At 40.4% G+C, this 12,753-nt stretch overlaps 1 protein-coding gene across 1 annotated transcript; it reads left to right on the plus strand.

Moving 5' to 3' along the window:
• Positions 1 to 1,839: 1,839 nt before the first annotated feature.
• SLC25A30 (solute carrier family 25 member 30) lies at positions 1,840 to 12,448 on the plus strand. Its single transcript, XM_030952673.1, has 11 exons — positions 1,840 to 1,860; positions 2,435 to 2,524; positions 4,481 to 4,559; positions 6,130 to 6,277; positions 6,973 to 7,067; positions 7,335 to 7,420; positions 8,621 to 8,716; positions 9,596 to 9,720; positions 10,232 to 10,370; positions 11,208 to 11,288; positions 12,077 to 12,448. The coding sequence occupies exons 2-11, from the start codon at positions 2,504 to 2,506 to the stop codon at positions 12,116 to 12,118; spliced, it is 912 nt and encodes a 303-aa protein (XP_030808533.1). The 5' UTR covers positions 1,840 to 1,860; positions 2,435 to 2,503; the 3' UTR covers positions 12,119 to 12,448.
• The last annotated feature ends 305 nt before the right edge of the window (positions 12,449 to 12,753 follow it).

Raw genomic sequence — 12,753 nt, forward strand, 5'->3', positions numbered from 1 at the left:
AATTCGTCTTTATTCAGAAGTAAACAGTTCGGAACTAGCATCTAGGTTGTTAAGAAACTAAGAAATGTGATTGGGTGCAAGATATAACATGTGAGCAGGAGCAGATTTTCATCAGAGGTAATAAAACCCATCTGCCTGCAAAAGGAACTGCCCAACTCAAGATCAGAGTGGGACCAAAGTCCTTCTTAAAAGGAGGCAGGAATTTGAGAAGTCAGAAAACTGAAGCAGCAGCACCAAAGTGCAAAATCACTCAATGTTAGAAACAGTCCAAATGATCTTTGTGCAAAAAGAAAGAAAGGAGCCGTTCAAAGTTTATCTGAAGTAAGATCGTACCACTACTTGCTGTAAAGTACTAGCCAGCTACTGGGAGTTTCAGGAGGGGACTAGACCAGTTCTGTGGTGGGACTTGGTAGCTAGGTTCTGTGAGGCCCACCTGCAAAGACAACTTTGCAACATTGTGATTAGAGCACGAGCTTTGTAGGCTGCCCAGCCTTTAACAAGTGAAATGTAACATTTGTGGGACATCTGTAATAGGCTCAGATTGCTTTGGAGAACTATTTTCATTGTATGAAGCACTTGTGGCATGCCGGAACCCAAATTTTGGGATTCCTCATGCTTTATCGAGGATTGCATGCAAAGCCACATCCAGCTTCTTAATGAGGCCTGAACAGGTGTCACCCTCTTTCTCCCCCAGCCAGTAAGCTTAAATAAAGGTTCTCAGCCTCCAGCCTTGCCCTGAGATGGGCGCGGGGAGCAATCCCGCAGGGTGTTTTGCCCTTTCCGGGGTAAGGCATGCCATCAGCCTGCAAGGCAGCGGACTGACAGCCGCAGCAGGGCTGCACCCTGGGGGTAGGTCCCTACAAGCACCCCTGGCAGCTCTGCAGTCAGAAACAGAAAGCACCGAATGGCCAGAACACTCTGCCTTTAGGGGCAGCAAAAGAACTGATTCCAACTATTTCACAGGAAGCCCTGGGCTCTGCACCAGACTACTTCTGGTTCTCGTCCAGTCTTCATGCACTGGTCACTGCCATCCGTACAGCAGCTGAGACCTGCCCTTTTGGATAGTGCCTTTCCTTCGGGACAGGCGCTGGATGTGTGTGAACAAAGCCACGTAAAGCATATATACTGAATCCATAATTTCTGCCCTGGTGATGCAAAGAAACATAGTGAGAATGCCACACAACTGTGTAATACTACCACGACTGCTGAATCACCCGTGTAACCGTTCTGCCAAAAATATTGAAGAGGGTATTTTAAAGAGCAAAGTAGCTATTTAAGCCCATCCTGCCCCTTTCTGTTCCTCCACACAGCAGGTAGATAAAGGTTCCTGTGCCGCCTCAGGAAAGCTCAGCCTCGGTACTGCTGCGGTGTCGCTGCCCCCCATAGGATCGTAAACCGAGGGACAAAATCAGTGTCCTTATAGATAATGGTTAGAGGACCAATAATTAGAGGAGAATCTCTAAGGGCCGAGTGACCTGCTCGTTAACCGGGGAGCGCTGAAACCCCCGACACAGCCGCTCCATTCTCCTGGGGCAGGAATGCTGACGGAAAATGCCGGCCTGCCCCGCCAGCCCAGCAGCCCTCCAAGGCCAGCGGCGAGGGGAGACCTCTGACTGCCAGGTCAGCGTAGTTAATCTTTTTCCCGGATAATTACAGCCGGCTCGGCGCTCCCTTCAAACCAGCTGCGGCTTCGCATCCACCCCTTCCACAGCCCGCTCCTGGCTCGGCCCCTCGGGCCAGCCCGCCCCGGGGCGGAGCCCCGCGTTCCCCAAAAGCCGCCGCGGCCGCGGGGAGCGGCGCTGGGATTTGGGAGCGGCGGGGTCGGCGCGGCAGGACGCGGGGGTCGGGCAGGGCTCGGTGGTGAGTGGGGAGGTAGCGGCTGCTGCTGCTCTCAGGTCTCGGAGGATGGGAGACTATTTTTCCTGTGTAGTAGTAGCTGTTGCCATCCTAGACCCGAATCCGCTTTAAATAGTTAAAAATACTATAAGCTCGGGTATACTGCGGGCTTAATACGCTAGCGATGTTTTCGACCAACATGTAATTCGATGTGGGACTTTTCAAGCCTGCTCCCCGTCGGGGAAATATCGAGTTATTTAAGTGATTCGTTCTTTCATGGAACTCGGGCTTTTGGATTTAGTCCAGTCATGCTGTGGTTAAAAGAAAGCAGATTGTCTTCTGACCATTGCAGAAAGTGTGTAGATGAATCTCTGTATTAATTTATCCCAATGTTCTTTAGGGTCGAGTATCCCCTCTGTCATCGTTGATGCTCAGGGTATGGCATCGTGTATTTTGTAAAGGCAGTATCTCTCTAGTAAAAGTGGAGACCTTAATTTTTTCTATAATAATGGCTGGATTCTCTTTTTAAGTAGTTTGCCACTCACTCAGCTGATACAGAATTGTTCTGAGGAGACACTTACTATTTTTATTGATATAGGGAAGAAGTTCTGACTAAGAAGCAAACCAAGAATTTGGAATATAAGCAGGAAATGAGACACCTGAGGTCATGGGGCGAAATTACTGGATGGTGTGTCTTTTTGAATTTTTTTTCCTGAGAAAAATTCTACCTCTTTGCTTTATCTTTTTCTTCTTCATACTTCTTCCTAAAGTATGGCAATCTTGAAGAAGGGGGCAGGAGGTTAGAAGTTGAAAGATTCATATGGTTAGTTTAGCATACTGGTAGGAGATGAGACTTGAAAGCCTTTCAGATGTACAGACCTTGACCTTCACCTTGGGATCTGTCAAAGGAAGAGTGTGCTATAAAATTTTGCATTAGAGTATCCTATTTATATATTATAGCTTCAACTAATATTTGTAAATCTGTGTGCAAATTGAAAATTTTATTTGACCATGCTCAGAATTATGTATAAAAGTGAGTACCTCCATTGCCTAGGCAGAGTGAAATATTAAACGAACAGGCAGAGGATCTATTGTTGTTTTATACGTATTGTGGTATTTATGATAGATGAAATCTTGTTTCAGTATGTTTGGGGGGCTTAACTGTCAGTTTTGATGAGTTTCTCAGGAGTAAAGATCAGGTAGCAGATAGTGGGCAAACTGAGCTTGGCTTTGTCTCTGTTAATTAAATGATCTGCCATTAATCATGGCAGTACAGGATTATGAGGAATTGGAGCTGGAACACTGTATCAGCCCCCCTCTGATAGAGTGTCATACCCATGTGGCTCTGCCTCCTTTGTATTGAAAAACTGGCATGGTGTAAGCCTGTGTGTCCAGACCTCTGTACTGCACTATTTTTGGCAGTATAGTAGGGTGACCTTAGTTGCCTTGTCTTTTTTTTTTTTTTTTGTTTAAGTGCACTTTGCATCAGTGTAAAGAATAAGATGGATTTCTGTGCATGTAGGTGTTGACTATGCAAAATTTTGTCATTTTAGCGTCTTTCTTTTTCTCATGTGTCAGAAGACCCAGGTAACTCATCATGAAGTAAAGTTGATAAAAGGAAAACTAGAGCTGCAGAAATTATTCAGGCCTGCTGAGTGTCTGCAACTCTGAAAATTCATTTAGGTGCTGGGTTGTTGGCATCTCTAGAGGAAGCAACTAAAGAAGGTTCAACTGTACAAAAGGCAGGGCTAAGTAATGGGTGTATTTGTGATATTTTCCAGTTAGGCACTACAGGTGATAAAGCAGGGAAGAATAACAGGGAGTATAAGGGAAGTATTTTCAAGTACAATTTTCCCATAAAATTAATTGGCAAAAATAACTGTAGAATGCAATGTTTAGGGGGATATCATTGAAAATGGGGAATGAAAACTATTTATATTGTAAGGAAGGGGAAGAATAAGATGTTGAGAGACATGCTTGCTTTTGGGAAGGGCAATCTGGTGTTGGCTGGACTAGTTTGGTTTTGAAGTTGTTATCTCTTTTCTAATATAATTGGATTACTTCAACATCTTGCAAAGCATATGCTGTAGTTAATTGCAAATTGTGGTTACTTTGTCAAATTCAATAATTGACACAATTTTCGTGTAACATTCACAAGAATTAATATTGTGAACACTGGTAGCAAAAATAGGTCTGAATGGAATCAAAATGGTGTATGCACCCTTATTTTCTGTCCAAGTCTACCAGCTTGGCTCATGCTAAATAATGTTGGTAACCAGAAAAAATGAAGTTCTGTAATGACTGCAGGATGTAGTCAGACTAGCTCAGCTTAGTAAAAATCCTTGGAGGCTATTCACTGCAGTGCTCCTTAACATAATGCCTGGGAGATGACCTGCTTTAACCTTTCATGGGGAGGAGAGTGGTGGCCCAAACACATAGCAGGCACTGATTTGAACTCAGATGCTTTTCTGTGATATTCCTGTCTTTCTTCTGATTGTCACATGTATTAAATGTGGTTCTTTTACTCTTTACTCATGTTTGAAAGGCCAATTTTAAATGGACCAGGCACAAAATTTTTACTAAGTGTTAGCATGAATATTTATGACATGTACTTACAGTAGTGTTAAATCTTCCTCTTTCACAGAAAGAGGAACCAATAATGCCAGCACTGAACTGGAAGCCCTTTATCTATGGAGGTTTAGCATCAATCACTGCAGAATGTGGTAAGAGTTTGCTTTAATTGTTGACATGATTTTCTTTACTTGGACAGTCTCTATGTAAAACAAATAGGGTTCCATGCTGCCGGTGACACAGTGGTATATGGTGGCCTGCAGCATAGAGTTTTTTGCTTAATGCTGACTGAAGAGTTTCTCTTATCTCTGTTGCAATGCCAGAACACTTGTGTCTATAAACTCTCATTCTTGGTGAGTCTTGTTTTCTATACATATTTTGCTTCTGTGTTTTATTATTTGGTGTGGTTTGATCTGTTCCTAGACAGTGGTCATAAGTAGATACAGCTTCTGCTTTGCTGCAGTAGACCAGTTACACTCTTAACTTGTAGATTTTTCTCTTAGCTTTACTGAATATCTGTGTTGCAGTTTAAATAATATTTTCTTGAATGGAAGTGGTTGCTTAGATTTGAACACTTGAAAATTCAATAGTGAGCAATTGGTGTATTGAGAATAATTGGTGTATTGAGACAGTGCATCTGATGTTTTAGGCCCCTTCTAAAGGCAAACCTTAAATATGAACATTTTTGTGGAGTGGTATTTGAAATGCATGTATATGAAAGTAAAGGAAATCTGGATTTTCATTATAGCAGGACGTGGTTGGGCATGTGGTGGGCTTGCTTGAAAGGTTTGTCTAGTAAAGTAGAGGCAGTATAAAATTACACTTAAAACTACTGTTTTTTTTGTTTTCATAGAGTAGTTTGGGTTGGAAGGTCATCTGGTCCAACCCCCCTGCTTTGAGCAGGGACATCTTCAATTAGGTCAGGTTGCTCAAAGCCTTGTGCATCCAACTTTGAATAATTGCAGGGATGGAAAGAGTTTCTACTTAGGAAATTTGTATAAACTTGAGTTTGAAACCTGTCATTATTTGACTTGACTGAATATGGCCAATAATGTCAAAAGCTTTTAAGGAAGACATACAATTAATGAAAGCTTTGCTTGTCTGGTAAGCCTCATTTAAACAGATGTAGTTAATCCTGACTCCTGCTAGTACTTGGGTGAGAATGGAATGTTGAGGTGGTCCTTTCCTGGATGGATACAGTTTCTGAACCCTTTCATAAGGGGAGCATGGAGAATATGAATTGAACATAACATAGCAGTAGGCTACAGGAAAGCAGTAACAGAAACAGGTACTGCTGCTATTGCTTTTCCACATACTGGGCCAGAAGCTGCATAGTGTGTCCTACAGAATTTATTTGCCTTCAGTGATGTCCTCTTCAAAGGTGTTGGTAGAATACATAAGCAAACTCAGTGCCTGATTGGGATTGCAAAGTCCTGTTCAGTATGGCTACTTACAATAAGGTAATGCTGTGTTGCCTGCAAATATAGTGAATGTGAACACAGGAAGTAGGCAGGGCCTTTGTCAGGCCCTTAGAAGAAACAAGGTGATAGAATGTGAATCACTTCTTTAAAAGAAAGCCTTGGTAAGAAAGGCTTCCTTCCCATGGGAGTACTTTTATATATTATGATATAAAATAAATGTTGCTGTTTCATGTATGATGTTCTCTGTTGTCTTTGGTTAGGTAGGTACTTTGTTAATTTTCTCACTGATTTTTCCTTCAAGGTACTTTCCCCATTGATCTGACCAAAACGCGTCTCCAGGTTCAAGGTCAAGTTAATGATGCCAAATATAAAGAGATCCGCTACCGTGGAATGGTGCATGCACTGGTCAGAATATGCAGAGAAGAGGGGTTGAAAGCCTTATACTCTGGGTAAGAGTAACAGAGTTGCAGAAATGGCTTATGAACAGTCTATTGATAAAAGTAGAAGCCCATTGTATGTGAATTTTTTGGGCTTCAGGATTGCAAGGTATTTGGCTAGCCTTAATCTGGAAGTTGGAAGACCCAGCTTTGATACCTCCAGTGCTGCACACTGCCATAGGATTTCATGTTCCAAAAAAAGCCCCCTCAAACAACAAAACCTACATGAAAACAAAATACCTAAGCATAAGGTTATTCACTACAGTGCTGCTATAGTTGTTCCATCTCTCAGAATTAAAATTGGATTTACCTTTGCATATAAATGAGCATGCTTTACTTCAAAACATGCAGGATGGTGGGGGAACTACATTTCAGACATGACTGGCAGCTATTTTATAGATTACAAGTTGAAGCATGGTCTAATAGTAATAATCCCTTCACAGTTTGTTCATGTGCTTGCAGGCTCTATTAAAAAAAATAAAAACCAAAACCTAAAAAGCTCCAAAACTTGTTTTGTTTATAATGAGTTTAAATTGTTGATTTAAATGAACAAATCTTTCTTTGCTAGATATCTCTGCACTAGGAAGAATTTTCTGATGAGTTTTTGAGATCTTGAGCATAAACATTTGATGTTTATGATACAACTGCAATGTATATCAATAATGATACACTTGCAGTTGTATCATTATTGCTGCTTGTTTTCACAGGATTGCACCCGCGATGCTACGACAAGCTTCATATGGAACTATAAAAATAGGCACTTACCAGAGCTTGAAAAGAATGTTTGTTGAGCATCCAGAAGGTGAGTGGTCATTTTCTATTTAATTCAGGACTGATTTGCTTGAAGCCAATTCCATTTGGTATCTTCCTGTAGCATTTGAACAAGTCTACCAAGAAGACATTCCTTACACCAGCTACAACGAAGTTAGTCAGCAAGGGTAACTCATCAGAGCAGGTTTCATGGCTTCTGTAATTGGCTCTCTCTGGTTAAATGAGGGGAGGCATCATCCTCTCCTAATGCATCTTAAGTTTTGTAAATCTGCAGCTAAAATCTTTGTTTGCAAAACAGATGAAACCCTCATGATGAATGTTCTGTGTGGTGTTCTTTCGGGAGTAATCTCGTCATCTATTGCCAACCCTACAGATGTCTTAAAGGTAATTATGTAGAGCTTGTCTTAGTTTTTGTTCTCTCCCGAAGTAAAAACAGTCTCCTGATGAACATAGGATTTGTTTTGTGACCCTATTTATTCTCATCTCTTAACTTCTAAAGAATCAGTAACATCCTGACTTCTTGGAACCTCCTTCTGGTCCATACTAATCATTTGGAAGTATGTGTGAGGAAGGTGAAGGCTGGGGAGGTAGTTAGATCCACATGTTTCTGAGTGTGGGGGGAGAATAACTTCGATGCTGTGGTGTTTGTGTGGAAGCCACAGCGCGTATTTCATCTGTACTTCTTGGTAACACTGTTATACTTGGATGTTGCTAGAGCTCAAAATAGGTGAAGATTATTTCAGAGGCAAGAGTTCCAGGAAATGCCACTTGTACGGTATGATTCCTTAACACTAGAGGGGCGTTGCAAACCTGTGTTCCAAGGAAATGGCATTCCAGCATCAGTCACTTGAAGTGAATTAGTGAAACAACCACCTCTTTAAGAATCTATTAGCTTAATCATAGTCAGTTACTTGAAAGGGTTGATGGGTCTATCTTATAAAACTGGAGCTTGTGACTTACAAAGCTGTTTCTAATGAAAAGGAAGTCAAGAAAACTGTTTTCCTGAAACTACTAAAAAGCTTTGGCCTTCATAGTTCTAGTGTGGTTATGTAGTGGCATTTCAAACATAAGCTTGTATTTCAAGTATGGCTTCAATTAGTTACTTCCTAAAATTATATCCACCTACCAAGTCACTTGTTGATAACTTGTATATTCAAGTTACCTTGACAGGTCCCTAAGGATGATCTTATAAATCTACAGGGTTGACGACCATGTTTCTCAATGGCTGAAACATTAATCTGTTTAACCTTTCATTTCAACATGTTCCTGTGAGAACACTGTAAAGGACATCCTGCAGAACCCATCTGCCAGTCTTACCTAAATGGAGCAGTGTACCCATACAGAAATAGAAGTGACTTAATGCAGCTAAGAATTCTACCACATACTTCTTCAAAATTAGCAGCTGCATTGGGATAGTTAAGGCAAAAGATTGCACTTATATAGTTGTGATAATGTCAGCTCTTGCTTTTATACTTAAAGAGAAATTGACTTTACTACTTCCAGTTGTATCTTAATAGTTGAATGTAGTTTTATTATTTTTTTGGTTGAATTTATTTTTTAATTGTATCTTCTAATGCATCTCAGATCAGAATGCAAGCTCAAGGTAGAACGATTCAAGGAGGAATGATGGGCAACTTCATACAGATCTACCAAAATGAAGGCACTAAAGGATTATGGAAGGCAAGTTTTTTTGAACTGATCTTACACTTCAACTACATTTCCTTGTTCAATTGAATGTCATGCATTCCTACAGTGTTCTCAGCTGAAATATGGAAGATGTAACGTCTGTCATTTGCCATGACTGCTTCACTGCTAGTGTCTCAGTGCTTTTTGGTGAAGGGTTACAGCCAGCCTTGTGGGTGAGGATTAGCTGCCACTTAGTAGAGGGAGGACAAATGTAGGGTTCAACTAGGGTGACTGGCTCTAGGAACAGTTCAACAACCCTTTGCCTGACACCTCTGTCTGTTTTAAAACATATGCTAAAGAATATTTGGAAGTGAAGGAGCTGCTGAGCATCCCTTCTAGCTCAGGAACTCTCATGTTCAGTCTTACAGGCTGTCTCTTGGGCCAATTATAGTCAATGACTGTGTAACAACTGAAGAGCCAAAACAGACAATTGTTTTGAGCAGCTGGAGAATAGGAATGATTTTCCATTAATGTGCTTTTCTCACAAAGTTTCTTGATCTCCAGTTTTCTGTTCATCCTCCTTACTTTGTCAGTTTTTCAGCTAGCAGCAAAGGAACACTGCTTTGGAGGTTTTAACTGACTGCTGATGCAAGAATTGAGATGTTAAGCAGAGGTAGAATTGAGATGTTAAGCAGAGATAGTAAATAACTTAAAGGATCTGAAGTTGCCATTCTGTGTGGAGAAGTGATTTATGTTATTTTAAATTTGTGCTTTTGGAGCCCATGCAATTAAGACTTGTACTAATTAGCCTTATTTGAATTTGCAATGTTCTTAACATATTTGTGGTGTTTTGCTTTGTATTGTAAGAGCTTGGCTTTTCTGCCGGTGCACAAACGTTGACTTCAAACTTCAATATATCCTTCTTTTTGCCAGGGAGTATCATTGACAGCACAGAGAGCTGCTATTGTTGTTGGAGTAGAGCTGCCAGTATACGACCTTACCAAGAAGCACATAATTCTGTCTGGACATATGGGAGATACAGTATATACTCACTTCCTGTAAGTCTGTGTACCTGGTTGTGCAGCTCATTATTTGATAGTTCTTGCTGCAGGGGAGAGGAGTATTTTTATTTTTTTATTATCTGTCTAGATGTGTACATATATTTCTGATGTGTTTATAATTTTTAGAGTAATAGCATCTCAAATGGTAGCATGGAAGCTAATTTTATTTAGCATTTGAATTTAGCTTTCTTTTGAAACATGGAAATTTGTTTTGTGGGTGGTCTGAATCATTCAACTGTGCAAATTGAGGTTGGAAGAAATTTACAGTCAAATATTATTCCCTGGGGCGTGAACATCTTTCCAAGCATAATGTATATAAGGGCTATATAGCAAATTTTCAAAATTATGTTTTTATAGTAAGTGAAAAGTAACTTTTTGCATCCATTAGCTGATTTAATTTTTTTAGTAAAAGCATTAAACAGTCATTATTACTGTGTGCTTCCTGGAAGGGGATTTTCTTGTACATCTGTGTGGTAGATCAGGTTTCATTAAACCCTTCTTTTACTAGTTCCAGTTTTCTTTGTGGGTTAGCTGGAGCCCTTGCATCCAACCCAGTTGATGTTGTAAGAACACGTATGATGAATCAGAAAAGCCAAAACCACGGGGGACACTCAGCCTACAGGGGCACCTTAGATTGCTTGTTACAAGTAAGTAGTTCATGTATCATCATAAATAGAAACTGCTGCCACCAAGCAATGGTTTTGCTGTGGAGCTCAGAATTGTTCTGTTTTCCCTAGTAACTTAGACATGCTTTTTTGCCATAATATTTAAAAGGACTATGCTGTCAGTAATGCACTCAAGTGTGAAAAGTATCTGTCTTGACAGAAAGGCAGTAGAAATTTAGTGTCTGATGCAGAACTTTCTTTGGGTGCTTGGATAAGGAGAGGAAGGCTCTCAGCAGCACTGTCTTGCTCAACTTTATACTATGTCAGGCTGACAGGAAATTACCATTTCATAGGTCAGTCCTTGAAGAACAAGATCTTCTGAAACAGATGGTTTTCTATGTTGCTTACTGCATAATGGAGAGCCTAGTGCAGCCAGAGGCAAGGTCAGCCTCTGATTTTGATTACTTTGATTTGGTTTCTGAAGTCTCTAACTGTGGTATGAGGTGGGACCATGATGGCCTTGTACATAGAGAAGAATGGATAGAAAGCTGTTGCTATCCAACTGTTGACTGAACAGTCCAAGTCACATTGTCCAGGGAAATTTGAGGTTCATAAAACAAACTGAAATATTTCAAGGGACTGCCAAATGTTAGCTACAGGTTTACATGCAGCAAATTTCAAGGGGCTGTCAAATGCCAACTGCAAGTTTATATCTAATGAAATGTATTTCTTTGTCCTGTCAGACAATAAATTTAAATTAAGGTTACAGGACTAAGCCACCCCCTTTTCTGGTACAGTCTTGTTAGCTGAGATGCTGTCTGGATTTTTCACTAAAAAAGAATTACATAAGTGTGTTCTTATGTTGTTTTTTTTCCCTAGACATGGAAGAATGAAGGCTTTTTTGCTCTGTATAAAGGCTTTTGGCCAAACTGGTTAAGACTTGGTCCTTGGAATATCATTGTATCCTTTCCAGAGGTGAGCAAAACTACTAAGTTAGCCATGTAACAGCAAGTATTGTTTTTTACAGAATTACTCAGTGTGGGAAGTGTCATATCAGCACAGATATTCCCTTTTTTTGTATGAATGGAAAATTGTGTAGTTGACAGGTTTTTTTAGTCAACTGCTTCCAGTCAGATTGAATTTGATTCACACAGAGTCAACCCTAAAATATGGTCTTGCAAAATAATTTTCTGTTCTTCTGATTTCATATCTGCCCATTTTCTTTATGAGCCTAATTTTAATCAAAGTTGCCCAGGTGAATTAGGGATGGGGGCTATTTCCAGAACTGGGGAAACTGCTGGCAGTTACTGATACAGTCTTTTTGTTTATCTTAGTCTCACAATTTTAGCTTTGTTTCAGGAGCCAGCTGATCAGAGCCCTGGGAAGTGTGTTGGTAGAAATATTTTTTACAATAAACAAATGTTCTTTAGCCCATCAAAGCTAAGCGATTAAAGAGTCTTAAGGGCTTTTGCAGTATTTTTATGGCAGCTTTTGCAGGACTGCCTCCTTAGTCCTGGGATTAAGATCTTGAGGAAGATGGATGGGAAAGTATTTTGTGTCACCAGCCTTTAAGCAAGTTTCGTTGTTCTGCCTAGTATTGTGTAAAAATGTGGCCAACCTGCAGCATGGCAAAGGAAGGAACAAGGAGTGGAACACAGTTGCACACAGATGCAGCTAACCTTCAGTAGTGAAGGGACCAGTTTTCACTGCATGAACAGGAAAGAGTTTTCCTTAATCAGCTGTGCCAGTTCTTTCTGACATATGAACAGCTGAAGAAATTGGATGCCTGACATTGCTGAGCTGTGTACAGAATTCTGTTAATGTACTGTCTGAGTTTAGAGCAATGTGCAAGTTGTCTTGAGTGTTTGCTCTTTATTGTCTGAGCTGCTGGCCAAAGGAAGACGTCACTGCAAGACTGAATGAGAAGAACGTGGAAGTGATTTCAAGGCAAACTGGCTCCTGTAATCATGGTTTGTGCACGTGAGTCAGTGGATGATGTGCACTGTTTTTCAGACTGAACCAAACATGGTGGAATACCTTCTGTCAACTGTTTCAATGCTCTTGATTGTAAAGATCTGCAATGCAACTTTTGCATCTGAGTCTCAAAACATAGTGTTTTATAAGAGTCAAAGAAAAGGTTTTTTTCTTTATTTCCATAGATTTCCATAAAGGAAGGAAAAGAAAAATATTTCTGTAAAGGAAAAAAGTATTTCTGTAAGGGAAGATAAGCAGAACTGAGGAGTTGGGCTTTTCCTGCTTTCAGAAATGTATACAATTTGATTGTAATAGCTTAAAGCTTCCAGTTAACTGGAAGTGTCACAAGACATCTTTGCTGGCGTTCAGGTTGGCAAAATAACTACTGCAGTATAAAATCTGTTTCTGGTTTTGAAGCGTTCCTATGTTCTAAGTCCTGAGATGTCTGCAA

Source organism: Camarhynchus parvulus, chromosome 1, assembly GCF_901933205.1.
Source record: "Camarhynchus parvulus chromosome 1, STF_HiC, whole genome shotgun sequence".
NCBI classification, from domain to species: domain Eukaryota; kingdom Metazoa; phylum Chordata; class Aves; order Passeriformes; family Thraupidae; genus Camarhynchus; species Camarhynchus parvulus.